Below are 27,651 nucleotides of genomic sequence, written 5' to 3' on the forward strand. Positions count from 1 at the left end.
TTACCAGGAAAATTCTCTTTACTATCGAGAGCTTTCTGTTCTTTTTCCATATCTGTGTCTCCCACCTTGGCTAAATCTGCAAGAAAATCAGAACAGAGTGTGCCACATGAAGTCACACTGGCTTGAAATTAATCCCAGTTCTGCTTGGGATTTTCCATGGAGAGTCAATGGCAGAACCAATATCTCTCATTTAACCTTCAACCCTTCTTCCCAAAAGGGACCTGGAGTGAGGTTTCTCAGAAATGAAACACTAAGATATTTCCTGAACAAGGGAGGGATTTTAGGTACTTACAACTCTCTATCAGGGTGGAAGCCATCTGCAATTATAAGAAAGAAAGTATTGTCAGGATTAGCTTATATTATATATGTCACAATGGCCTGGCTTTCTCTGGATGATTTAGAGACCAATAGACATATATCGTATGGTGCTGCAAATGACACAGGTAAAGATGGAAAGAGTCTTTCCAACAGTGAACCTTCCAGCCCATTTATATTGCAGGCACACAATCCTTAATAGATCAGGAACAGTCATTTTGGAGGGAATTGCCTCTGTGGTTCAATTTTAATGAATATGGTGATGGCAATCACACCAGAGAGCTGGAGATCCACTGGCAAAACAGACAAATAAACAAACAATTCTCTGAATTCCACAGAGAAAACCAATTTTCAAAAAGCAACACAATTGGAATACCATTAGACCTGCATTTCTATAGAAGATGAACAAAGGCATTCTTACGGATTCTCTGGATTCTGGAACACGGATACCATGTGGGAAATCTAGGATAAAACAGAATATCTGTCAGGTTGTTAATAACTAGCGATTATAAAAGCCCCAGGGAACATTCTCAATTTGCACATGGGTATATGGAGATAGCTTGGACTGCTTTGAGTCCATTCTCCAGTGTAGAAGGATGTTCCAAAGCAAAACTACATCATCCTCTTTTTCTTGATCTCAGAGTTCTGTGAGTCACTGGGGCCGCCATTCTCTTCCCTGCCAGGGTCCACTCTGCCTCTTTTCTGTTCCTGCTCTACATCATCACTGCCTACCATGACGTCAGCAACAGCAGGCTTTGATGACATGGTTATGAGGCTGGAGTCACAGTAATTTTGAGACACTAGTTAGCTCAGATCTCCATGAAATTACTATGACGGGGTGGGGGGAGGGTATAGGGGACTTTCAGGATAGCATTTGAAATGTAAATGAAGAAAATACCTAATAAAAATTGGAAAAAGGGAAAAAAGATAAATAAAAAAACTTATTCTAAATCCAGGGAAAATTGAAGTTTTAAAAAATAAGTGAATAAAAATCTTTATGAATTCTAAAATTAATTAATTAATTAATATCACAAAGTACCCAGGAAAAGCAACTTAAGGAAGCATTTATTTTGGCTCCTGTTTTGAGGGTACAATCTACCAATTAGGAGAAAGGGTGATGGCAAAACATAGCTCACTTTGTGGCAGCAGAAGTAAGAAGCAATTGGTCACATCGCCTCCACAGTCAGGAGTGAACACTGATGCCCAGCTAGCTTTCCCTTGTTTTCAGGGTTATTCTGTCTGGGACTCCCACGCCCCAGGAGATGATGCCATCCATTTTTGGGGTGATCTCTCCCTGTTCAACTTCTCTGGAAACACCCTCCCTGTATCTCACACATACACCTGTATCTATATCCTCTATCTATGTCATTCCATATCCTACCAAGTTGACAGTGAACATTCGCCAGCCCTGTGGTAGAAACTTTAAGAAGCAGCTGACAAGGCGGTCAGGTCAGTGGAGGCGCACTCTTGAAGGAGACTCTGGAGCTCTGGTTTCTTTCTCTTTGTTTTCATTTCCTGGCCATGAGGTGAGTGCTTTTGCTCTGCTAGGCACTTCCAAAATAGCCTCCAGCCTTACCATGGGCCCAAAGCAATGGAGAGTCCAGTTATGGGCTAGAACCTTCAAACCATCAACCAAAATTTTTCTCTGACAAAAGTTGATTATCTAAATCAGAGGTTCTCACCCTTCCCCGTTCTGCAGCCTTTTGATACAGTTCCTCAGGTTGTAGGGCTCCTCCAACCATAAAATTATCTTCACTGCTAATTCATAATTTCCTAGTTATACGTCATAATGTAAATATTTTTGTAGCTATAGGTTTGTCAATGGCGTCTCCACTCACAGGTTGAGAACCACTGATCTGAATTCTCTTGTTATTGTGATGAAAGCTAACACGTAAGATCAAAAATACATACTAGAAATCATTTTGAAGAAAGCATTCATCTAATGACCTTAAAAAGCTAATACTGTGGCTATGGAGATGGCTCAACAAAGCGTTGGCTTTGCAAGCCCAGGGACTCCAGATTGATTCCCATAGCCACATAAAGATGATGTTAAATGTGGCTGGCCCATGCTTATAATTTCTGAGCTGGAAGGCAGAAACAGAAAGATCTCCTAGACTTGTGCTCAGCCAGTCTAGCCTGATTCCTGAGCTCCAGATCAGTAAGAGGCCCTATCTCAAAGGGAATAAATGGTGCTCCTGAGGATAACACCTAAGGCCTTCAGCCTCTGCATGCACGTGTGTACCTGAGCACATAGATGTAAAGAGAACCAAATTAAGACCACAGGCTTGAAATGTAGCCCAGAGGCACAGTCCTTAACCAGATTCTGTGACAAGCTTTTACCATATGTCATTCTATTCCCTACCTTCTATCTATGGCAAACCTTATGTGATGTTCTTACCCAAACGGCTTTTATTCACTTACTATCATTACTACTGCATGTGTGCATGATGTGTGTGTTGACCTGCATGCCACGGTGCACATATGGTGATCAGAGGACAGCTCTGTGGAGTGTATTCTCCCTTCCATCTCTACATGCGTTTCAGGGATTGAACTGAGTTCGCCTCATTTTCATGGCAAGCACCCTTATCCAGTGAGTCATCTCACTAGCCCTGTTTGCAGTAATTCTGAAATTCTGTCTGGTCAGAGTTGATGGAAGTTTCTTACTGATTGCTTCGGGAAGGTCAAAGACTTTGGTGTGGGGCTGGTAAGATGGCTCAGCGGGTAAGAGCACTGACTGCTCTCCCAAAGGTCCTGAATTCAAATCCCAGCACAAAATAAATCAATCTTGCCGTAAAATAAATAAAGGCCAATTGGTGGCTTTTGACCTGCTGCCTCCTCTGTGAAGCAGAATGACTTCTGAGGATACTGACAGTATAATTGTCCCCAAAGTCTGGTAGTGGGATGGGTGGGGCTGGGTTGGAGGTTGGACCTGGCTGGGCGCCCAAGCAGGCATTGGATAGGGAGCACCGGACAGCGTGGCTCTCTGCAGACCAGCGGCGTCCCCAGAGTGCACGAAGGATAAACGCGTGGCTTTTCCGTTTCACCGGTGTAGTTCTGTCCTCCAAGGTCCCTTCGGCAGAGCGGCTGCCACCCGGGTTAGACTTGGGGTGAGGTCAAGGCCACTCCAGGCCGCCAACCGTCTCGAAGCAGGTGGTACAACGCCTCCAACTGCGGCAGTTCCTTTGAATTTTGACGCCACTCCCACTCCACGTAGGGCTAAGCTGCCTGCCAGACTCGGAAGAAACCGGTGGCGGCGAGCCAGCGGGAGCGCGCGCAGCAACGGACAGGAACGCGGCAGGCGGGCGGCGCGCACCTCCCCCGGAAAGGCCGGGAAGAAAAGACCCACAGCTTTTCCACGCGGTGCTTCAGGAACGGCCGCGCCCCCACGTGCTCTCGGGTGCAATCCGTAACAGAAGGAAGGAAGGACAGCCTCGCTCTGACTGCACCCTAAACTATAAAGGGACCTGCGCGGAAAGCTGAGGGTTCTCTTTGCGCTGTAGGTTACTCTTTTAGGCGACCTGGTGACCAAGCAAAATGTGGGGTTACAGAGTAAATTTAGATGCTCCGGTTCTGCGGAGCAGCCCTCCGCACTTGAGCTTAGGGTACCGGTGTAAACTACCTGGGAGAAGTGCGCAGCAGCAAAAGAGATTTCAGGATTGGAGCCTAGGCCCTGGGGAGATTGGGACTGGGCAGCTTGGCTGAAGGCTGCGTGCGTTCTGGTTCCTCAGTCCCAGTTTGGGTGGGTTCTTACACAGCGGGGTTTGCAGAAAAATATGCAAGGCCTTTTGTGCTGTTTGGAAGGTACTGGTGACACCTAAGTGACATCGGATTATATGCACATGAACCCTTTCACAGGGACCATGGCGTCATCATTCTTAACATCATCAAAGCAGTTGCAAAAAGATACCAAGGTAAGGGAGATACAGCTTAGTTTCCTAATTGAAGTATTAGAGCAATAGGAAGTGGTGTGTGATGCTTAAAATGTGTTTCTTTTCATTAGATGAAGGGGTGCCCAAAGCATCCGAGAGAACTCGTCACAGAAAATAACTTGATTAAAACCTGACTCTTTTAAAAGGTATGTATGAAATCTAGATTGACATTTTTGCCAGCATACATTTTTACTGTTGTGAGATGAGAATCAGCTTCCCGGAAATGTGTTCTGAAATAGTCCTGGCCAAACACTGCAGCTTCTCCTACTCTGGCCTTTTTAATTTGGAGTAGCTGTAGTGAATGCATGGTGTATAAGTTGATTGTACAAACAGTTGTGAGACATACCGGGTCTGAACAGTGATGAACTATATCCCGAAGATGATGACCTGAAGACAGATACAGCTTCTGAGAGAAGACCATCGTGTTTAAGTGAAGTAGTAGTCTTGTTTGTCATGTTTCCCAAGGGCTTTTGTTTGTTTGGGGGATAATCTCTCCTGCTGCGCAAACTGGCCTCGAACTCATTAGGCAGCTGAGGAAGTCCTTGAACTGCAGACACCCCAGCCTGCCCCTCTCACGTTCCGGGGTTCCACCATGTCTGGCTCTCTCTAGCCTTTCTTTTTAATTCCTCTGGTCTGATCAGCCATAGCCACAAGACACTCCCTCTGTAGGGCACTGAGTGAATAGCTGTTACCAAGCAAATATCTGTTCCAGGCCATCTCTGTACTGACCATATTTGTTCAGAGGTTCATTGAGCCACTGGTTATTTCTGGCATGTCTGCATGTCTTTTTTTTTTTAATGACTATTTTTAAAGGCTGTGTAAGGAGGGCAAAGAGAACCTAGGCATAGGTTTTCCAAAAACGTGACAAGGATGGAGGGTGGTGGCGGCAGGAGAACCCTGGAGCGCTGGGTGCTTCTGGACATCAGCTCCTGACCACCTCTCCAGCAGCACTGCAGAAGTGTACACAAGGTGGCTCCTGAAGCTGAGGGTGGGGTTCTGGGGGGGGGGGAGAGAAGGAGGGTCAGAGATGCCAGCAGCATATCCTCCAGGCTAAGTAAGCCAGGGTGTTAGTTACCTGGTCTTCTGTGCTTCTCTGTGTATGCATGTATATTTGTTCGTGGATGGAGACCTGTGTGCATGGGGACCAGAGGACAAGTTAGGGCGACATTCCTCATGTGCTACCTACCGTTTGAAAAAAAAATTGTGTATGAGTGTCTTAGTTAGGGTTTTACTGCTGTGAACAGACACCGTGACCAAGGCAACTCTTGTAAGAACAACATTTAATTGGGCCTGGCTTACAGGCTCGGAGGTTCAGTCCACTATCACCAAGGTGGGAACATGGTAGCATCCAGGCAGGCATGGTGCAGGAGGAGCCGAGAGTTCTCCATCTTCATCTGAAGGCTGCTAGCAGAAGACTGGCTTCCAGGCAGCTAGAATGAGGACCAGTGTCTCCTACTCTGGATAGTGTCAGTTCAATCATGGTTAATCTCCTGTCCCTCATGACGATGCGACTTCACTTTACGACATACTTAAGAATATAGGATAAGGGCTGGAGAGATGGCTCAGCGGTTAAGAGCACTGACTTCTCTTCCAGAGGTCATGAGTTCAATTCCCAGCAACCACATGGTGGCTCACAACCATCTGTAATAGGATCCAGTGCCCTCTTCTGGTGTGTCTGAAAACAGTGATGGTGTACTCAAATACATAAAATGAATAAATAAATCATAAGATATATTTATAGGATAAGCCAGATATAGTGGTACACACCTTTAATCCCAGCATTGGGGAGGCAGAGACAGGCAGATACATGAATTCGAGGCCAGCCTTCTACAGGGTGAGTTCCAGAAAAGCCAGGGCTACATAGTAAAATCCTGCCTCAAAACACAAAATCAAAATAAAAACCCTCGGGGCCATGAGAGTGAACTTTTATTGTTTAATTAAATTACTCTGGTGCTGAGATGCCTTCTCAATATTTACATTTATATTCATCCTGACTGATGCTGCTCACAGCCTTTAGAGACACCTTCTTTGTACCTGTGTGTGTACCACGTGTGTATGTACACCACAGCATATGGGTGGAAGTCAGGGGACCACCTGTGGCAGCCACTTCCTTCTTTCCACCATGTGGACCCAAGGGGTAGAACTCAAGACATCAGGTTTAACAGCAAGAATCTGACTTGCTGAGCCATCTCCTCACCTTATTATTATTATTATTTAATTAATTAAAAGCAAATTGGACACTAAATGAAAAAAGAAAAAGAACATGACTGCTCCCTCGGTATGGTGGAGGAGGTTTATTGTAGATTATGTGGAAAAGAATAGCTAGAAGCAGGGATATCTGGGAGAGTCCAGAGTGGATATGAACAGAGCCATGTGAGGAGAGGAGTGAGGGGAAGGAAGAGCAGCGAGAGGAAAACCAGGTGCAGCATCCAGGAAGCCCAAAGATGCAGAGGGCAGTTAACCAAAATGGTTGGACCACATAGGGAAGAGCAGCCCAGCTCCCTGTCCTGGAGAGTTCAAGGTAGAGGGTGGGTCTGCCAGCCAGGAGGACCCTGTAACAGGTGCAGGGAGAAGCCAGGCAGCCAGGTCTGCTTTGATATGTTAAACAGGCATCTCAGCCATTTGTCCCAGGTTTGAAACATAACAGACATAGAATAAAGTAACCCGTGACGTTGTGAATCTTCTTTGCAATAAGATTTAATTTCAGTGAAAAATCACCTCTCTGCTTTTTCTGTAGAATCTCCCAGCAGCAGTGGTCTCCTGGGCACTCTTAAGAAACTGACACAATGGGGACGTGTCTCTGTGTGTGTGTGTGTGTGTGTGTGTGTGTGTGTGTGTATGCCTGTGTGCATGTGTGTGTGCGCCTATGACTCTGTGTGTGTGTGTATGTGCATGTGTGAGTGTGCCTGTGACTCTGTGTGTGTGTGTGTGTGTGTGTGTGTGTGTGTGTGTGTGTGCACTCAACAATGGTGTCTTTTCAGAGGACTTGGGACAAGCCATTCGTTCCTCATCGCTTGGCAGAGGGCCAGCGCCCCCTTGTGTTTGGGGGCTGTGCTTCGGGAAATAGGTCTTCTGTTCTGAGTGGTCATGAAGCTGCTTTGGAGAGCAGTTTGGGTGTGAGCTACTTCAGACTTTTCCTCCTTCCCCATGCCAGAACAATTTACTCTTTCATTCCTTCAAAGATGCCTCTGTGAGCCAGACATGAGGATGAATATCTGTAATCCCAGCAATTTAGGAGATTATGAATTATAGACTAGCCTGGGCAACATAGCAAGACCCTGTCTCTTAAAAAAAAAAATCAAGTATTTTTCAGATACTTGTGGTAGGTCTTCTTATCCTACCTTAGAGATTCAAGGTCTGGATTCCTTCTTCGAGCAACCCATGGCCAGTGTTGTAGCTTTTTCTGCATAGTAAACCATCCTCTCACCCAGTCCCTACTGCTTAACCCATAATCAGGGAACTCAGTGGTTAAGAGCACTGACTGCTCTTCCAGAGGACCCAGGTTCAATTCCCAGGACCTACATGGACGCTCACGACCACCTCTAACTCCAGTTCCAAAGGATCTGATGCCCTCTTTGGCTTCTGTGAGCAGTATACACATGACACACACACATGCATAAACGATGTAGAGCTGGCCCAGGTGTCTAATGACATAACCTCAGCACACAAGGAAGGGGTGGAGGTTAAGAGGCTCTGGAGAGAAGTTTAAGGTCAGCCTCAGCTACTTGCTAAGTTTAAGACCACCTTGGGGTATGTAGGCTGTAGGGAGTCAGAAACAGGTGGATCTCGGAGTTTAAGGCCAGCCTGGACTACAGAGTTCCAACCAGAGCTACAGAGACCCTGCCTTTAAAAAAAAAAAAAGACAAAAGGAAGAGCAGAGAACATGTCCATCAGCAATCTTTCCATCGTGGTCCATCAGTAAATGCCAATAGTAGCAAACCTAACCTCTTCATTCCTGCCCAAGACTTCACCCAACATCTTTGAATATCTCTACCTGGATCCAGGACAACTGATCTGTTTCACATAACATTTACAGAAAGGTTTTGTCATCTGATCTTGTGTATTGTGTTTTAAAGTACAGTTTAGAAATAAAACCCAGCCATTTATTCAGCAGGGTGAGTAACACCAACTTGTAGATTTCAGGACAACTGGTTGACCTCAGTGAAGTTTACTGAGTGAAGGAGTTGGAACACAGCAGGACCCAGAATGACATGACATCCTTGGGCCATGGTCCCTGCCTTTCATGTCTCATTATTTTCCTACAACAATACATGAGACTTGCTGGTCTTTGAGCTTCTGGGGAGTCTCCTGTCTGTCTCTCCCTTTGTAGGAGCACTGGAACATCACAGGCTTATGATACCCACCTGGGTTTTATGTAGGCTCGGGGGATTTGAACTCATATCCTCATGGCTTGAAGGTGAGCGAGCACATTTGCCCACTGAACCACCCCTACCTCATTCCACCTTTTTGTTTTGTTTTGTTTTAAGGCAGAGTCTCTCCCCAAATCTGGAGTCCTCTATTTTTTTAGTCTAGCTGGCCAGCAAGTCTTGGGGAATCTCCCTGTCCCCAGCTCCCATTGATGAGGTTAGACATATATGGCTCTGACCCATTTTTTATTTTATTTATTCAATATGTTTACGTTTTATTTATAGTATGTGTGTGGGGGGAAACAGAGTTCCATATACCCAAGACTGGCCTTGAACTCTTTATATAGCTCAGGATGACCTTGAGTTTCTGATCCTCCTGCCTCCACCTCTTGAGTGTTGGGATAACGGGTGTGCACGTCTGCTTGACATGGCGCTGGGATCAAACCCAGAGCCTTGTACACTGTACCGGTTGCTGTTTGTACTTGGCAAGCAGGTGAAGGAGCAAGAGCGAGACTCCCTTCTTCCATTGTCCTTATATGGTCTCCAGCAGAAGGTGTAGCCCAGATTAAAGGTGTGTTCCACCACACCTTTAATCCCAGATGACCTTGAACTCAGAGATCTCCCTGTCTTAATCTTCTGGAATCTGTAGCCACTATGCCTCAAGATCTCCATACCAAGATCCAGATCAGAAACTTCTATCTCCCAGCCTCCAGATAAGGGTCACTGGTGAGCCTTCCAATTCTGGATTGCAGTTCATTCCACATATAGTCAAGGTGACAACCAGGAATAGCCACTACAGCATCCTACACCTAGGACACCGCGGTTCCTACAAACACATGAGCATCCCTCTTCCTGCAGACTCCAAGCTGTGAGGACAGGGCGGGTGGTTAACATCAAAGGCCAACATCCAGAATCACCCAAGACTTGAGACTCCAGGCCTGAGACGGGGTTCCTAGGTTTCCTTACCTGAGGTGGGAAAGCCCACGGTAAATGCAGCTAGGCCTGTCTAGGGGCTGGATCCCAGATGGAATAGAGAGAAGTGAGCCTATCGCCAGCGTTCTACTTCCTGCCTACAGATAGATGCTCCAGCAGCCATGACCTCCCTCCATCATGAACTTAAGCTGCTGTGACTCCTGCCACCATGACGTCCCCTCCCAAACCCACCCTGCACCACTTCTCACCAACCTCCCATCTCCGTGACCTCCCACCCCCACTGTGACATCCCACCAGTGTGAACTCCCACCACCCACCACCACCGTGATCTCCTGCCCCCACCGTGACCTCCCTCCCCAACTGTGACCTCCTGACCCCACTGTGACCCCCCACCTCCATGATCTCATGTCTCCACTGTGACTTCCCGCTGACATCATTTCATGATGGAGTCCGCCCTCTTACTGAGAGTCAGACAAACCCTTCCGAAGTCGCTTGTGTCAAGTATTCTGTTGCAGCTCCCAGACCAGGAACTAACAGAAGCAGCTTTTCCTTTGGTGACTCCACATGGGACCACTGCTGTCAGTCAAATGCCTAAGGTGGAACAGGAACCCCACAGTCCTTAGGAGAATAAAGAAAGCTAAATCCACCCCTGGCCTGTATCATTTCTAACCCTGAGACTTATAACCGGGTACTGTTCACATTAAATGACATTGTAACCCCTGGTGTATTCTGAGGACTCCAAGGAACTGAGCAGAGGCCACCTTCAGTTGTTGTGAGCAAGATGGAGCTCAGGTCAGGCCAAGTGAACCAAGTGAAGGTGACCCTGAGGCCCCGACCTCAGCCTTTATCTTCTGCCACCTTTTGTCCTTAACAAGTGGCATAAAGGAGAGGAACGTCTGGAAGGACGGAGAGACCAAAGAAATTCTCCAAATATATTTATCATCTTTTAGTGTTTTTCTTACTTAAAAAATAATACTGATTTTTCTTCAGGGATGAGAAAGCAGACCACAGAAGACTGTCTTTCTGAACATGGGGGAGACACATGGGATCAGAGGGGAGACGAACGTGACTTTGAGGAGGACAGACTAGATGACGGGAACACATGTGTGAAGGGAAAGACAGGCATGAAGACGTGTAACCATGAAGACAAGCGTGAATACTGAGTGTGAACAAGGGGAAGTCAGGCTTGACCTTGGTAGGGAGAGATGGTGGCTTCCTTCTTACTTTAAGAAGAAAAGGCTGTGAGGTATCAACAACCCAGGCACTTGAAGAAAGAGGAACTCGGAAGAGAGGTTCCTTAGCCCCTGTGGACTAGGCAGACTCTTCCGTCTCCAACAAGTCGTCCACATACTCCACAACCTCTCCCTGTAAGAGATGGCAGACACCTCAGTTAGGCAGGCCACAGGGCACAAGAGGCATCAGAGACAGGAAGAGAGTTTCCCAGAGGCCACCAATGGCTGTCTGCTCAGGCCCAAGCAAGTTCCCTCACTGGCTTAGAACCCAGAGGGAGCTGTTGTCTCTCTCCCTGAAAATGGAGCCTTATCTCCTACCCCATGTGACCTCAGCGTCAAGCAGCCTGCCACCTCACAGATGACCAGTGTCACGTAGGTGGTCTAGCTACCACCCTGAAGGGCTCCACAGGGTTCTCTGCACTGGGCCCCTCTCCATCTTCCTCCTGGCCCCTTGATTCTGCCTCAGAAACACTCTCCACCCTGAGCAGCCAGCCCCCCACACTTCCCAAGCCACCACAGCCATGTGGGAATGTTGCTATGTTAGGGACCAGCTCTGACAGCAGCATCCCTGGGACTCTCTCCAGTGAGACCCCAACCTAAGGTGCAGGCCTATGCATTCATTAATAATCCCTTATTAACACAGCCCTGGGGATTAAACCCAGGGCTTTGTGCATGCCAGGTAAATGCTATACCACTGAAGTATACCCCGAGGCCCCCACTTTTTCACTTGCACAGAACTTTGATATCCAGTGGTGTTCACAGTTATGTTTGCTCCTAATTCATAAAAGGCTGTCACTTTCTTCCTCAGTGGCCATGCGGACCAGGACGGTGAACACTTCCCTGACCATGTCTTACTCAGAGCCTTAAGAAGAGTTGGAGGTGGAGCGGAGCTGTGGGGAGGGGCCCAGTGTCTCTCAGAACTTCTCATCCTCCGGGCTTCCCTAGGATGCAATGGGTCAGAGCTCCCAGATCTCTTATGCCTCCAAACACATTGATTCCCCCCAACTTTTTTACAACGGATTTCCCAGTTCCTACCAATCTCATCTCTCTAAGTAAATAAGAAGGGGTTTCTACTGATGGCTTTCCCATGGCCCGGCTTCATGCTGCTCCTGTCAGGATGGATCAGGAAAGGAGCTGGACCTGAAGATGAATCTACCATACAGTAGGTAGAGGCACGTGACAAGCACGCGCCAAGTCCTAAGCTGATGCCCGCTATCAGAATTAACTGGGTGTGGTGGTGCGTGTTTGTAATGCCACACTTGAGAGGTCCCAGCAGGATGGCCAGAACTTCAGCTCAGCTACAGTGCAAGCTGGAGGCCAACCTGTGCTACATGAGACGCTGTCTAAATGACAAAACACATCAAACAGACAAACAAAAGGGCTAAGGTTGGCTAAGGGAGATCGAGTCAGAAAACCAGCTTGCATGGAGAATGCGCTCCTGGAAGCAAGGATATCGTTTACAGCCATAAAATGATAATAACCTGGTAGGAAAACGGGGTGGGATTTATAAGTGTCTTCAACATGCAGAACGAGTAAAACTCACTACACTTCTCAAAAATGGCAGTGTGGGGACCTTTGAGAGGGGCTCAGTGGGTGAAGGAGTTTGCTATGGAGCCAAATGACCTGAGTTCAAGCCCCACCACCCACAAGGTAGAAGGAAAGGAACAACTCCCGCAAGCTGTCTTCTGACCTCCGTGGTGGTACTATAGCACGCCTTTGCCCCTACCCCACACAAATAAGAAAACAACAAACAAATAAACAAATAAATATAAATAAAACCAAAGAAAGGACATGGTGAGACACACCTAGCATTCTATTGCTTTAGAGTTGGGGCAGGAAAGAGGGCAGATAAGGCTAACCTGGGCTACATGCCAAGACCTTATCTCCAAAGAAGGGGGTGGGGAGAGCTGGGGAGACGGGTCCATGGGAAAGTGTCTGGCCCTCAAGCCTGAGGACGTGTGTGTGTGTGTGTGTGTGTGTGTGTGTGTGCGCGCGCGCGCGCGCACAGCACCAAAGCATAGTAGCACACGCCTGTCACCTCAACCCTGAGGAAGAGGACAGAGAAAGGAGGCTCCTGAGAGCTCACTGCAGTCAGTCTAGCCAAATAAATAAACTCCAGGTTCTGTAAGAGACTCCACTGTAAAAACATGGTGGAGGGGTCAGTGGGTAAAGTGGTTGCCCTGTAAGTCTGGTGGCCTGAATTCAATCCCTGAAACCCACAAAAAGGGGGGAAGCAGAGACTGACTCCACAGGGCTGTCCTGGGACAAGCGCCCCCAGTCCATCCCGTTCTCTCTCTCTCTCTCTCTCTGTCTCTCTCTCACACACACACACACACACACACACACACACAATCTGATGCATACTCCAAACACATTTCCCCCACAGGAGAAGCATCGGTCTAGCCTGGGCTTCCAGCTCTGTGCTTTTCCACACCAGAACACTGGCGTCCATTAAAACCCCAACAGCAGCTGTGTCCTCGAGGGCCCCTTCTGTTTCCCATTGGAGGGGGTACCCAGCCTTGAAGTGACTCTAGCAGAGACCCGAGTCATGTTTTCTCTCGGGCACACTGTGCAGAGCGCGAGAGCTTACCTCATCGTCATCCATTAGGTGTTCCTGAGCGAAGTCGTACAGTTCCTTCTGGAGCGTCGTCACATTAAAGAACTGAACTGCTTCCTGTCCAGACACAGAGAGAACTGTCGGGTGACCAGACTTCTCATGTGAGTGCCAACAGCAAGCAGCACAGGGTACTGGATTTCATTCAAGGCATGAAAGGGTTAATGAGCACACACTAAGAAAGACTGTGTGAGTGTGTACATACCCAACAGCCACTGAAGTATGCAGATAGGAAGGAGTATTCTATGATATATAAATGCTAGCATGGCCCTTGAGGGGGTAAGGGGAAGGGAGTTTTCTGGGCTAAAGCTCAGTTGGTACCATGCTTGCTTGGCGTGCCCGAAACCCTCAGACCCATCCCCAACACAGCATAAACAAACAAACAAAAAAACCAACACAGCAACTGAGGAAATGTGTGCATGTGTGCTTTAGCAAGGAATTGAGATATGGAAGACTTATTTATGAAAACCTAGGACAGCATACAAAAATCCTGAATAGAAAAAATATATATTTGTTTCTGCTTTATTGGGACAGGGTATTGCTTTGTAGCCCAGGCTAGCCCCGAACCTAATAATAATCCCCTCGCCTCTGCATCGACATTGCTAGAGTTACAGTCGTGCACTGCCAACACCTAACAGCGGCAAAGAGGTTTTCAAAGTCGCATATAATTAGCCCTGACTGTAGGTATAAAGCCTCAAATTTATCTATCTATCGAAGGAATTAAGTGATATTTCATTCATAAAAGTCTATAACCCCAGCCCTTGGAAGGCAGGAGGATTACAACTTTGAGACCAGCCTGAGCTAGATAGCAAAACCCTATCTCTAGAGACCAAGGGCTGAAGGTACCTCGGTGATGGAGCGCTTGTCATAGCTTGTAAGCAGCTCCTGGCTTCTAATGCCATGAAAAGGGGGGCTGGGGACACAAAGTAAGTTACAAAGCCAGCATGTGAAGTCCAGCCCTATTTTTGTAACAATAAATGCATAAGTAAATACACAGACCCGGAGCTGGAGAGATGGCTCAGTGGTTAAGAGCACTGACTGCTCTTCCAGAGATCATGAGTTCAAATCCCAGCAACCACATGGTGGCTCACAACCATCCGTAATGAGAAACAAATAAAAAACCCTATGGGCCGGAACAAACGGAGCTGGAGAGAGCAGGGCCAGAGCGAGCGAGGTCAGAGCAAAAGGAAGAAAGGGAAAGGGGAAAAATACATGGACTCAAACAAGGAGTTAAAAAGCCTCACGGGCCTGGAGAATGGCTCCTTGCATGAAGGTGCTTGCTACCAAGCCTGACCACTTGAGTTCAATGCCTGGGACCCGCATGGTAGGAGAGAGCTGATTCTCACACGTCGTCCTCTGCCCCCACTGCAGGCTGCTGCACGTGCAGGCCCACGTACAGACACACGGCAAATAAGTCAAAATATAAGAAAAACATTAAGCAGTGTGTGATGGTATATTCCTGTGAACCCAGCATGCAAGAGGCAGAAGCAAGGTGGGGGGGTATCTCTCTGAGTTCAAGGCCAGCCTAGTATACGCAGTGACTTCTGGGTCAGTCAGGGCTACAGAGTCAGGGAGGGGCAGGGGGACCAACAGTAACCAGAAACAGTGGAGTTCCTTCATTTCAGAGCTGATTCTCTCTGAAGGGTGAAACCGGCCTCCTGCAGGTGAGGAAGAGGGACCAGTGAGCAGGACCCAGTGCGGGAAGGGGAACCTGTGAGCAGGACCCAGAGTGGGAAGAGGGACAAGTGAGTGAGTAGGACCCAGTGCGGGAAGGGGGACCAGTGAGCAGGACCCAGTGTGGGAAGAGGGACGAGTGAGTGAGCAGGACCCAGTGCGGGACACTCACGGGTCTGGGCTGGAAGTGCTCATCCGAGAGGCCCCACTTGTCCCGGTGGTACTGATAGTACACCAGGTTCTGTTGCATGACCCTGTCACTCTGGTCAAAGAGCAGGTAGCTGACGGCACACGGGGCTGCATTCTTCAGATCATTCACTGAAACCAGAGAGAAGAGGCCAGGCAGGTGAGAGCCACGCCCTGCAGCTCTCGGCTGTCACTCCCCATGGAAGCTAGAAGCTTGACCTTTCTCCAGTCAAAGACCTCAGAAAGTGGGCAGGGCACAGCCTAGGTCCCAGGACCGCCTGACGGACAGTAGAGAGCACGGATCACCCTCAGGCTGTGTTCATTCTGCTGGCTTCAGACACTCAGGGCGCGTCACCAGAGGTGATGGGACTCAAGGCCTGGGCCACACTGGGCCTGAGGAGGACAGAGGCTCCTTAGCCACAGGCTTCCTGCTAAAGGCTGCAGTTCCTGGGTCCCATCTGGCTAGGACCACAATTCCCAGAGAGGGCAGGCCCTCCTCTAACTGAATCAAACTTGGAAGACAGAAACAAAGGCTGGGGATGTGGCTCAGTTGGTAGAGTGCTTGCTTAATACACATGGAGCCCTGGGTTCAATCCCTAGTTCTTCATAAACCATAACTTAATATGTGTGTGTTAATAATAACTAATTTAAAATATATAAACAAGCCGGGCGTGGTGGCGCACGCCTTTAATCCCAGCACTTGGGAGGCAGAGGCAGGCGGATTTCTGAGTTCGAGGCCAGCCTGGTCTACAAAGTGAGGTCCAGGACAGCCAGGGCTATACAGAGAAACCCTGTCTCGAAAAAACAAAAAAATATATATACATATATACATATATATATATATATATACACAAACAATATAAATAATATATGTTAATAATAAAATAGTAAGTGCTGACACAGTCCCAGCATTTGGGAGGAGGAGGCAGGGGGATCAATAATTAAGGTCATCCTTAGCTATATAGTAAGTTTGAGGCTTGGCTACATGAGACCGAGTTTCTAAATACATAAACAAACAAATAACATAAATAAAAGACTCCACACTACAGAAACCAACAAGATAAATCACGATAGGCCCTCAGGACTGGAAGAGTCAAAGGTGACCTTGTTCTGCCATCCCCTGCGAACGGGTTTTCTGCTCCAGCCTCCCTGTTTAGAACTGGACACCTTACATCACCACAACATGGGGGTTCTGCAGGGTGGCATTTGTCTTGGGGGGCAGGGGAGTCAGGCAAAGAAAAAGTGAGACAAGGTATTTATCCTGGTACTTTCCAGAGCCACTTCTAATCTACAAAAGCAGAGACCCTTCCTTATTTAACAAAACTCTGGCAGGACTGACCGGGTGGAAGATTATTCAATTGTGCCACCTAGCGGCTGTTTTCTATAATGACAAGTTTAAGGCTCTTCTGCACACAGCCTGTATGGCTAGGGAAGGGGCTAATTTTTACCTACACTATTTATCTCTAACCCTGGAAAGCGAAAAATCTCCCAGAGAACAGCAGGCAAAACCCAGAGTTCAAGGTTGGCAGCCGGGCTCAGGGCTCAGGGTCTCTGCTTGAATCAGGGAGCCAGACGGCCTCTTCGTGCGTAGCACGTGTGTGACCTTGGTGGCCTTCTCAGCCGCCACAGCTAAGCAGGGATATTCTGCACAGGGTTACTTACACTTGTAATACGCAAACTGTAAATAGTGGTACATGGTCGCCACAAATTTCTCCACGGGATAGCCTCCTATGACTGGGGTGAGGGTCTCCTCACAACGAATCTTACACTCCAGAACTTCCACATAGTGATCTGAAAAACAGATATAAATTCTTAGAACAGTCAGTCGGTCTGTCTGTCTCTCTGTGTCCCTCCTCAATCCCTCAGTCTAGTCCTGCCTTCCACACACATGGAAGTAAAGGGGGGAAATGTGACATTTAAAATAAAAAGCTGGTGAGATGGCTCAGTGGGTAAGAGCACCTGACTGCTCTTCTGAAGGTCCAGAGTTCAAATCCCAGCAACGACATGGTGGCTCACAACCATCCCCGTAACGAGATCTAGCGCCCTCTTCTGGAGTGACTGAAGACAGCTACAGTGTACTTAGATATAATAAATAAATAAATCTTTTTTAAAAATAAATAAATAAAATAAAATAAAATAAAGAGCTCATGGCTGCAGGGATAGCTCCCTGGTGAACACCAACTGTTCTTCTAGAGGTCCCAGGCTCATATCCCACACCACAGAGTGGCACACAACTGTAACTCCAGTTTCAGGGGATCCATCACGTTCTTTTGGCTTCTATAAGCACCAGGCATGTGGCCTGATCACCGGCATCTTCAGCAAGCATACAGTGCACAGGAAGGGTCTTCTGTAGCATGAATCAACACTCAGAACCCACATCGTAGACAAAGAGAACCAACATCCACAAGTTGTCCTCCGGCCACAAGTGAGCCACAGCACTGACCCACCCCACCACCACCACCATATACACACAAAATAAATAAAAATATAATTTAAAATGTTTTAATGACCAAAGAATATTAATACGAATTCATATGAATAGCAATCTTACACTGCTAAGATGCCATACATACTGTCATTTTTTCAAACAATTTAAACTGAAGGTGAGGGGTCTAGCTCAATGGGAGAGGGCTTGCCTGACATACATTAGGCCCTGGGTTTGATCCTCAGCACCACAAAAATAACAACAAATTTAATTGTCAAGTTGGTAGAAAACAAAGTTGAGCCATCGTCTCCTGTAGCTCAGGCTGGCTTTGAACTCCTGTGTAGCCGAGGATGACACGACCTCCTCATCCTCCTGACGCTACCTTGTGATCCCAAGGGCTGGGATAACAGGATACACCACATGACCAGACAGTGCAGAGCTGGAAACTGAACCCAGGACCCGGTAGGCACTTTATCCATGGAGCTACGCCCCCAAGCCCAAGTAACATAAGTCCTATTGTGAATTTGGAGATACGAAATGGGGAAAACGAAAACCAGAAGATAATGTAAAATCTGGGGGGTATTTATGTACAAGTGACTTATAGAAAAAAAGACATGATATCAGCAAGACTTCTCTAGGATGATGCTGGAACTGAGGCACGCACGCAGGGACCATGATGTCCTCAGGGTTCCGCTGTTAACATCTAACTCGTGAGGTGATAAATGAACCCTGACGCAGCAGAAGCAGAAAACCCTTTAACTAAATGCTTACAAATTAACAGCGCCAAGCAGGGACGGAGCCTTAACTGTGATGAAACATTTATGAAGCGTACGTGAGGCCCTAGGTTCAATCGCCAGCATTGCCATAAAAACATAAAATAAAATGAATAGCACCTCCGATAAGAGAATAGCAGCTATCACACATGTCTTCGTGGGACACTCTAAAGCCACTTCTAGTTGTTCCGGCCAAAACCGGACCCTCCCAATGTAACTGTCAGAAACCGAGGAAGGAAATCTTGTTTTGTTGTTGCTGTTGGAGAAAAGGTCTCATTATGTGGCTCTGATTGTCCTGGAGTCACAGGATCCAACTGCTGAGATGAAAGGTGAGCTCCACCATGCTCAGCCCAAATGACAACTATTTACACAGCAATTGGCTTAAGTGTCTTAGAAGCACTGTTGGTGGCACCAGTGGCGTGCTGTTCTGATGGTAGTGGCAGCCAGGGGCCTTTCTTTACAACGGGGTTGGGAGCTGGAGAGATGGCTCAGTGATTAAGAGCACTGACTGCTCTTCCTGAGGTCCTGAGTTCAATTCCCAGCAACCACATGGTGGCTCACAACCATCTGTAATGGGATCTGAAGACAGCAACAGTGTATTCACATATACAAAATAAATAAATCTTTTTTAAAAAAAACTGTAGAATTTTGTTTAAAGTTTGGAGAAAAGACCAGCGTCGTACACAATAAAGCAGGCAGTTTGCTTTCTCCTCTGCGTGTAATAATGCATACTGGGTCCTCAGATGCAGGGCGCTCTCTGAGAAGAACCTCAAGTGGAGTGACAGAGAGCATGACACAGAGAACAGGGGAAAGCAAGGCTGGGCGAGAAGCCCCCAAGAGACTCTGACTCCCAACTTCTGATTCCGAGCTAACAGGACAGTTAAAATGCTGAACCAAGCATTCAGACATCTCTTCCTAAAAATGACCAGCAACTGAAGAGGCGAGCCAGTGAGTGAACAGGGCAGAGAAAGTAAATCAGGGTGTTGATGAGAAAGTAACCAAGCAGAGGGGTGGTCCCAAGCCTCAGGAGGCAGAGGCAGGCGGATCTCTGAGTCCAGGGCCAGCCTGGTCTACAGAGTGAGTCCATAACAGCCAGGGCTACACAGAGAAACCCTGTCTCAAGAAAAAGGCCAGAGAGAAAGAAAGTTGGCAGAAAGGCAGCAAGATGGATGAGAGACAAGGACACAGACGAGCTGGAGAGGCAGGAATGCTAGAAACGAAAGATTCAGTAGATTTTAAACCATCAGGGATAGGAAACAAGAGAGAGGAAATATTCCATTCAGATACCAATAAAGAAAAAAAGTAAGCAAGACCTCAAGGCACAAGAAGTCCACCATATCAAACCCAAATCTAAACTGGGTGTGGCCCATGCCTTTAATCCCAGCACCCAGCAGGCAGGGGCAGGGAGATTTCTATGAGTTTGAGACCAGCCTGGTCTACCCAGGCAGGCCAGCCTGGTCTACACAGTGAGATCCTGTCAACAAGAAAAAAGTTTCTTTCCTTTCTTTAAAAAAAAAAAGGGGGGGGGGGTGTCCTTAGATGCCTTGGGCGCATAGGCCCCGCCTATCACCAACCTGCTATGGACAGGTAGAAGTCCTTGAAGTCCTTGATCTCCCGCGACCCCTCGCAGGCAGCCAGGCACTCGTAGAAGGCCTTGAGGAAGTCGGGAAGCGCGAGCTCCATGTCGGAAATGGACGTTCTCCAGTTCTCCCCGTTGTAGGCCCGCACCGCACGGACAAACAGGCTCTGCAGAGCAAGAAGATGCGGTGACGCCCCCTCCTGGCAAACCCGAGACATACTTGTCTCCCCAAAAGAAGCGCGACTCTGCCCAGGCCGTGCTTCCTCGCTCCTGGATGACCCTTAACTAGCCGCAAACCAAGCGCGGCTGCGTGTGGATCTGGATTTGCCTACAATGTTCACAACAGACACATTTAAAAAAAAAAAAAAAAAAAAAACAGAGTCTCAGGATAGCCCAAGCTGACCTCAAATTCTCTGTGTAGCTAAAGATGAGCTTGACCTCCTTTCTAAACTTTTACTTTTACATTCTTGTGTGTGTGTGTGTGTGTGTGCGCGCACGCGCGTGAGCACTTGTGTGTGTACACAGGCATGAGCCGCACGTGTAGACTTGTAGAGCTCAGATGATGTCTTAGAGGAGACAGATCCCTCCTACATACTCAAGACACTCCTCAGGTTAGGCAGGAAAACCCATCAACCCTCTAAGCCCTCTTGCCAGCTGAACCTTGAACTGCTGTGTGCTGGACTCTCGGGTATGCACCATCATGCCCAGTTTTATACAGTGCTGGGGAATGAACCCAGGGCGCTGTGCGGGTATGCAAACCCTCTACCACTGAGCTACACCCCCCAGCCCAAATGACCACATGTCCTCTTCAGTTCAACTCCAAATAGAGCAAGTATTTGACAATAAAATCAAATTCAGATCAGGGAAAAAGTGACTCCCTGAGTCAGGGGCCCGGGGTGTCGGTGGCCTCACTGCAGAGGGACAGGAGGAAATGTGTCACTCAGGCTGGGTGATAACATAATTCCTCACCATGCTCCTTGTATCACATGACACATGAAGTTGTCACAGATCGCTGAATTGTATATAGTTCATCAAAAGTTAGCTAAAAGGGCTTGGCGGTGCATGTGGCCCAGCCTGGCTTTGAACCTGAGGTGATCATCAATGCCTCGGGCCTCCCAAGAGCTGAGATTACAGGCAAAAGTCACCATGCCCAATTTGCTGACTTTCCTTCATGGAAATTTTGTTTCCCCCATTTCCTATTGTCATAATTCAGCAAATATCACTGAAAATATCACAACATTCTTTAGATGTCAGCACACTGGCCAGGAGGATAGCTCAGTGGGTGAGAGCACCTGCCACCAAGTATGACAACGTGAATCCAATCCCCCAGACCCACACGGTCACAAAGGAGAACTACAAATTCTCCTCTGGCTGCCACACAAGGGGTATGTCACACACACACACACACACACACACACACACACAAAGTAGAATATAATTAAAAAAAAAAGTTGCTCCCAGAGTCCCACACCAACTTCGGGGTAAAGCCAGAGTGGTGTACCTCGTACGACTTGGTTTCCAAGTCTTTAATGTGGTCCTCGGCTCCAGGCAAGCTCTTATAATACTCCATGTTTCTCTTCATCATCTCGTCATCTGGATGCTTCAGGAGATAGGTGTGAGCCGCAGCGATGGCCTTCGGGAGGTCATTGGCCTAAGTGCACAGTTTCCAGTCAGACACTGAGCTTTGTAACTGGAATTTCATTTCAGCAATGTCTCTCCCTCTCTCCCTTCCTTCCCTCCCTCCTTTCCTTCCTTCCTTCCTTCCTTCCTTCCTTCCTTCCTTTCTTAACCCACTCCTACGTAGCTTGGGCTAGCCTCAAGGCTGATAATGACCTTGAACTTCTGACCCTCCTGCCTTTATCTCCCCAAGTGTTGGGATCACAGGCATGCGTGAATAGAGCCAGTCTCATACACTGATGGGGCCCAAAGCCTGCTGCATGCCAGGCAATTACTCTACCAGCTGAGCTAGGGCACCAGCCTCCTCAGGGAGCCCTTCGGTTCCCTCTTTACTTAGATGACATTTCCAGTTACGAGAGCAATGACTTTTCAAGGCCTCTCAAGACCTGGGCCAGCCCTGAGTGCCTTTCCTGCCTACCTTCCACTGCCTGCACCATCTAAGCCCCAGGAGGGTGGCGTTTCCAGCAAACCCCAGGCCCTCTGGCTGGCTCAGAGGTTAGCCATGAGGAGCCCAGTGGGGAGCTAAAAGGAGGCTGTGGTCTGTTTCATCTTCTGACTTTCTTCCTACGGCGACCCCTGACTGTTCCCAAACTGAAGGTCTCGGATCCTGTCAAGATGGCCTGCTCCATGTGGTCACTCCTCCCAACTTACTCCCCTGCTCCTTCTGGCCAAGGGCTGGGTACCCCTGAGTGGCCCTAGTGCTAGGGATTAGAAGATCCCGTGTGTACCCCTGCACGCTTCTATAAACAACTGTCTTAATAAATCTTCCTCATGTTATCTTTTCTGGCGGAACCTTGGCCAACACATTAATGCTTGCAGAACTCTCTCAGAACCCTCTGCCTCCATTCTCAGGGACTCTGGTCCCTCTGACTCATCTCCCCCGCAGATATTTGTGGAGCATCGTCTATCAGTGGGCACTGTTTCCAGGAAGCAGGCTGGTGACAGTCAGTTCACCCATATTGCTGCTGTAGGAGCTTCAGGGGCCATGACCCTGGGTTTAGTGCTGGCCACCTGACTAGAAATAGCAGGAACACAGACGATCTCAAACAGGACAGGCATGCTGGGGGTGGGGGGACCTTACAAAGCAGTGTGATAATAAATCCCCATTCCCGACTTGATGGGGTCTAGATGCAGAACCACCCAGGACACGAGTCACTCAGCATACCTGAAAGGAACTATCTAAAGTTTCAGTCGGGATTATCTGCCCACTGGCTTCCCAGACTGCTTAACAAAGAGAAATTCAACTAAGAACCAGCATCCATCTCTCTCTGCTTCCTGACTGGGAATGTGGGGCTGGGGTACAATGTGGCCAGCCACCCCCTGCTCCGGCTGCCTTGACCTGCCCTTGATGACCAACGGTACCTGCAAACTGTGAGCCTTCTTCCTTCCTTTTTTTTTTTAAATCTTTTTATTTATTATATGTAAGTACACTGTAGCTGTCTTCAGACACTCCAGAAGAGAGCATCAGATTTCGTTATGGATGGTTGTGAGCCACCATGTGGTTGCTGGGATTTGAACTCAGGACTTTTGGAAGAGCAGTCGGCGCTCTTAACCACTGAGCCAGCTCACCAGCCCACCTTCTTCCTTCCTTAAGTTAGCTCTGGGCACTGGGTCACAGTAAGGAGAGAAGTAACCAACGCAGGCAGACAGGTGTGATGCACCAGGCTCCCCGAGAGGACGGCAGCCTGAGGCCCCACATTTTGACAGAATCCTGGCACAATCTGGCAGTCAGAAGGGCCTCAACCACTCAGGCATCCAAGGCCCCTGTCAGCCTTCCTGAAGGAGCACTCTAAGACAGGGATGGTGACTAGGTTTAAAGAGAGAGATACACACACACACACACCACACACACACAGAATGAGAAACAGAGACAGACAGACAGACAGACAGACAGACAGACAGACAGAGAGACAAGCATGTAAGCCACATCAAATTCTTGAGAATAAGGTATTAAGAGAGGCGTCAATCTGTCCCTGAATGCCCCTAAACTTGAGCCAAGTCATCTGGATTCAATGGTGGCTTTCATGTGGCAAGGCGGGGAGGCTGGAGAGGGCAGGTGTCAAGGCTGATGCCCGGAGAATGGCAGGAGGTGGCCTCTGGCTGGTTGGACTTGTGAGGAAAACCTGAGCTGGCAGTTGGAGAGAAGGGAAGGCTTTGCAGGCAGCCAATGACCTGAGACTTGATCTAGGCACCGAGGAAGAGCACTGAGGAAGAGGAGGGCCAGCAAGATGGCTCAGTGCATAAAGGTGCTTGCCACCAAGCCGGATGACTAAGATCGACGCCTGGAGCCCACGTGCTAGGAGACAACAGACTCCACAAACTGTCCTCTGACCTTCACTCGTGCACACTGTGTGCCCACTTGTGCACACACATTGATTAAATTAATAAAAGCAAAAAAAAAATTTTTTTTTCTTAACCAGAAAAAGTAGAAATTGGGTTTTGAGAGTTCTCTCTCTGCCTCAGCCCCGTGAAGGCCCAACAAGCTGACACCCTTCTGTCCAGCAACTGGGAATTCAAACCTCCCAGAGCAAGGACTTAGAGGGCAGGGAGCTGCAATTTGTGGCTATTTTTAGCAAGCAATCACAGGCAGAATTTAAGCAGCCAAAGAGAAGAGGCAGTAAATGATCTGTCTTAAATTCTAGATGACAGAGGGAGACAGAGACAGAGAGAGGGAGCAGAGATGAACCTGGGATCTGCACACACTTCCCTGAGCAGAGGAGTTTGCCCCTCAAAGAGCAGGCCGCATTTACAAAGCCCTCCTTCCAGTTCCAAGTACTCTGCTGGGGCCCTGTGGCATATTTGCTACCTCAGCACAGGCTGCAAACAATTTTCACAGGAGCTGGGAGGGGTGGAGCATGCAGGAGGTATGCAGGCAGGAGGATAAAGAATTCACCATCAGCCTCCACTATATAGCAGTTCTGAAGCCAGCCCAGGTTACATGAGGAAAAAAAGAGAGAGTGAGAGAAAATAATTTTTATGCTCAAGATGAAGGAGGAAGGGCGGGATTTGGAGAGCTTTAGCAGAGCTCTGTGGCAGAACCTGGGTGAAGGGGACTGGAGCCATAGCTCAGTGGATAAGGGCACGTCCTGCCCTTGCAGAGGACCCAAAGTTCTCTCTGTTCCCTGTACTCAGGTTACACTGGGTGGCTCACAATCACCTCTAATTTCAGCTCCAAGGGATCTGCTGCCCTCTTCTGGCCTCCATAGGCATCCACACACGTATGACATGGTATACACACAGACACAGGCACACAGATTTCACACAGCACGCACGCACATAAAAATATAAATGAGAAAAAAAAAATCAAAGGATAAAGGAATGATGCTCGAGGTTGAGTGGCAGGGCTGAGCCTTGGGCTTGGTGGGGCTAGACCTAGAGAAGTGGCCCAAGGGAGGCCCAATATGGGATGCTGCTGGTGAGCGCTCACAAGGGAGGGTGGGGCAAGATTGGACCCTGTTCGGTAGGACAAATTTTGAGGGAGGGTGATTGTGCAGAGGGGGATGGTCCTGGACACAGGACAGGAGATGTGATTGGCGGGGCCTGGGTGGGCGAGGCTCAACTGGACTGCAGGCTTGCTGGGGGGATTGGGATAGGGCAGAAGTGGTTTGGGAGCTGGGGTCGGCTAGACCGGATCAGCCGGAAGGGGTTCTGTGGGCGGGGCTCGGGGGCGGCGACCTGGGCTCGACAGAGAGCGGCTCGGTAGAGTGGGCGGGGTTTGGCAGGGCGGGGTTCGGGGTGGGGCGAGTGCCCTTACCTTGAAGTAGGCGAACTGCAGAAACTTGTAGGGCTCGCGCTGCTGAAAGTCCGCCAGCACTGAGCGGCTGGGCTGCGACTGGCGGAAGGCGGGCAGGCCCTGCTTGCAGCGCTTGAGGCACTGCGCGCGGCGCAGCACGCTGCCGAAGAGGCGTAGTTCGGCGTGGCTGGCCGGGCCGGCGGGCGCGGGTGCTGGCGTGGCCGCGCTGCAGTTGCGGTGGCAGAAGGCCTCGCTGTCGCGCAGCAGACGGTGCAGCCGCAGGCTCACCTCCAGGTAGCCCACGCTCTCGGCCCAGTGCTCGCCGCTGTACTGGTCGAGCGCGTGGCGGTAGGCCGACTCGAGCGGCATCAGCTCGTCCCGCGGGAAGCTGCGGAAGCTGTAGCGCTCGTACTGCCCGCGCCCGGGGGTCGGCGCGCACCCGACACACAGCAGCACCAGCAACGCGGCCGTAGGGCTGCGGGGCCCCATCGCGCGTGGCCCACGAACCAGAGCCCCGAGCTGAGGACGCGCGACGCGGCAGGCCTAGGAAGGGAGGCGGGGAAGCGGGCCGTGGCCCGCCCCGTCCGGCAGACCTCCTCGCCGGGGGACCGAGATGGGCGTGCCTGGAGGAGGTGCTCAGCCTTTGCCTCTGAAAGGTGGAGGGGTAGGACCCAAGTGAATTCCAGGCCAGCCTGCGGTGCGTGGAACTCCCATCTTTGACAGGAAAGAAAGTTTATAATCACTTTAAGAATGTATGGGCCGCGCACGCCTAATTTCTGGTTCACCACATCCTGGTTGGGGTGCGTTTTAGTTTTCGACTCGGTCTCCTAGCTGTAGCCCAGATTAGCCTTAAACTCCCACTATAGTTCAAATTTATTTCAAATTTACATCGCTAAGCCTGCCATAAATAATAGGCTGCGGGTTTACAGGCTTCACACTTTGAATAGCAATGCTATTGACCTAAGGTTTTAGAGGATGTTGCATGGATAAAATTAGTAAGAATACCGGTGGCTCCTTGAATATCGTGTGACTTGTCTAGTTGAGGATATATTACGTCTTAGGATGCTGGAGGAATTTACCTGAGCTATATGATGAAGACAGCATTAAGAAAAAAATTCTGAGCTGGGCGTGGTGGCGCACGCCTTTAATCCCAGCACTCGGGAGGCAGAGGCAGGCGGATCTCTGAGTTCGAGGCCAGCCTGGTCTACAGAGTGAGTTCCAGGACAGCCAAGGCTACACAGAGAAACCCTGTCTTGAAAAAAAAAATTCTGTACACTTTGAAATAGTTTACAGCAAAGGTATAGGGATAGAATTCAAAACTATATATATATACATACATACATATACACATACCCTTTTGTAAAATATGTATGTATGTATGTATGTATATATATATATATATATATATATATATATATATATATATATATATACACACACATACATATACACATACCCTTTTGTAAAACTTAGAAGCTGACTGGCTCACCTTTGATCCCAGCACTTTTAGAAGGCAGAAGCAGTGAGTCTCTGAGTTCCGGAGCAGCCTAGGCTACACAATGAGACCTTGTCTAAAACAAACAAACAAAAACAGAAGGTATTTAGAACTTCCGAGATTAGCTGCTAAAGGCACTTGGTACCAAGCCTGATGACCTGAGTTCAATCTCAGGACACTTTGGGAAAACAGAATCGGCTCCTCCACGTCAATGTTTGACCTCCACACCCGTGCTGTGGTACCTGGGTGCGGTTCCCGGTCAGGAGGCCAGGAAAACCAGGTTCTTGGGGAGGTTCCTGTAAAGGATTTATTACAACAAGAATTCCTCATTCCTTTTCAATACTGTATTTACTGTGCTATTCAATAAATGGATGGGCGTTGGGATTAATATTAGATCATATGACTGTAAGATTAGAATTGGAGATATCAGAAATCTGAATAAGGGCTGGAGAGATGGCTCAGTGGTTAAGAGCACTGACTGCTCCTCCAGAGATCCTGAGTTCAATTCCCAGCAACCACATGGTGGCTCACAAACCATCCGTAACGAAATCTGATGCGCTCTTCTGGAGTATCTGAGGACAGCTACAGTGTACTTACATATAATAAATAAATCTTTTTTTAAAAAATCTGAATAAATCAAGCACCTTCTCTGTAAATGAGAGCAACCAGTAGTTGGTCTTCTTGTATTTGTTATGGCCATACCTTATCTCAAATACTAA

At 48.5% G+C, this 27,651-nt stretch overlaps 1 protein-coding gene and 1 long non-coding RNA gene across 3 annotated transcripts; one reads left to right on the plus strand and one right to left on the minus strand.

Moving 5' to 3' along the window:
* The first annotated feature begins 3,650 nt into the window (after nucleotides 1-3,650).
* On the plus strand, nucleotides 3,651-12,565 carry 4930520O04Rik (RIKEN cDNA 4930520O04 gene). 2 transcript variants are annotated; one of them, NR_040383.1, is made up of 3 exons: nucleotides 3,651-3,811; nucleotides 4,316-4,390; nucleotides 11,585-12,565. It is a non-coding gene; the product is annotated as an RIKEN cDNA 4930520O04 gene (long non-coding RNA). The 2 variants fall into 2 exon arrangements; NR_040384.1 differs by lacking the exon at nucleotides 3,651-3,811 and adding an exon at nucleotides 4,189-4,226.
* Crtap (cartilage associated protein) lies at nucleotides 10,458-26,039 on the minus strand. The gene is made up of 7 exons (NM_019922.2): nucleotides 25,459-26,039; nucleotides 21,529-21,678; nucleotides 20,023-20,194; nucleotides 16,913-17,041; nucleotides 15,237-15,382; nucleotides 13,367-13,450; nucleotides 10,458-10,909 (listed from the first exon to the last, which is right to left on the minus strand). The coding sequence occupies exons 1-7, from the start codon at nucleotides 25,924-25,926 to the stop codon at nucleotides 10,856-10,858; spliced, it is 1,203 nt and encodes a 400-aa protein (NP_064306.2). The 5' UTR covers nucleotides 25,927-26,039; the 3' UTR covers nucleotides 10,458-10,855.
* Nucleotides 26,040-27,651: the final 1,612 nt, after the last annotated feature.

Source organism: Mus musculus, chromosome 9 (assembly GCF_000001635.26).
Source record: "Mus musculus strain C57BL/6J chromosome 9, GRCm38.p6 C57BL/6J".
Taxonomy (NCBI): Eukaryota; Metazoa; Chordata; class Mammalia; order Rodentia; family Muridae; genus Mus; species Mus musculus.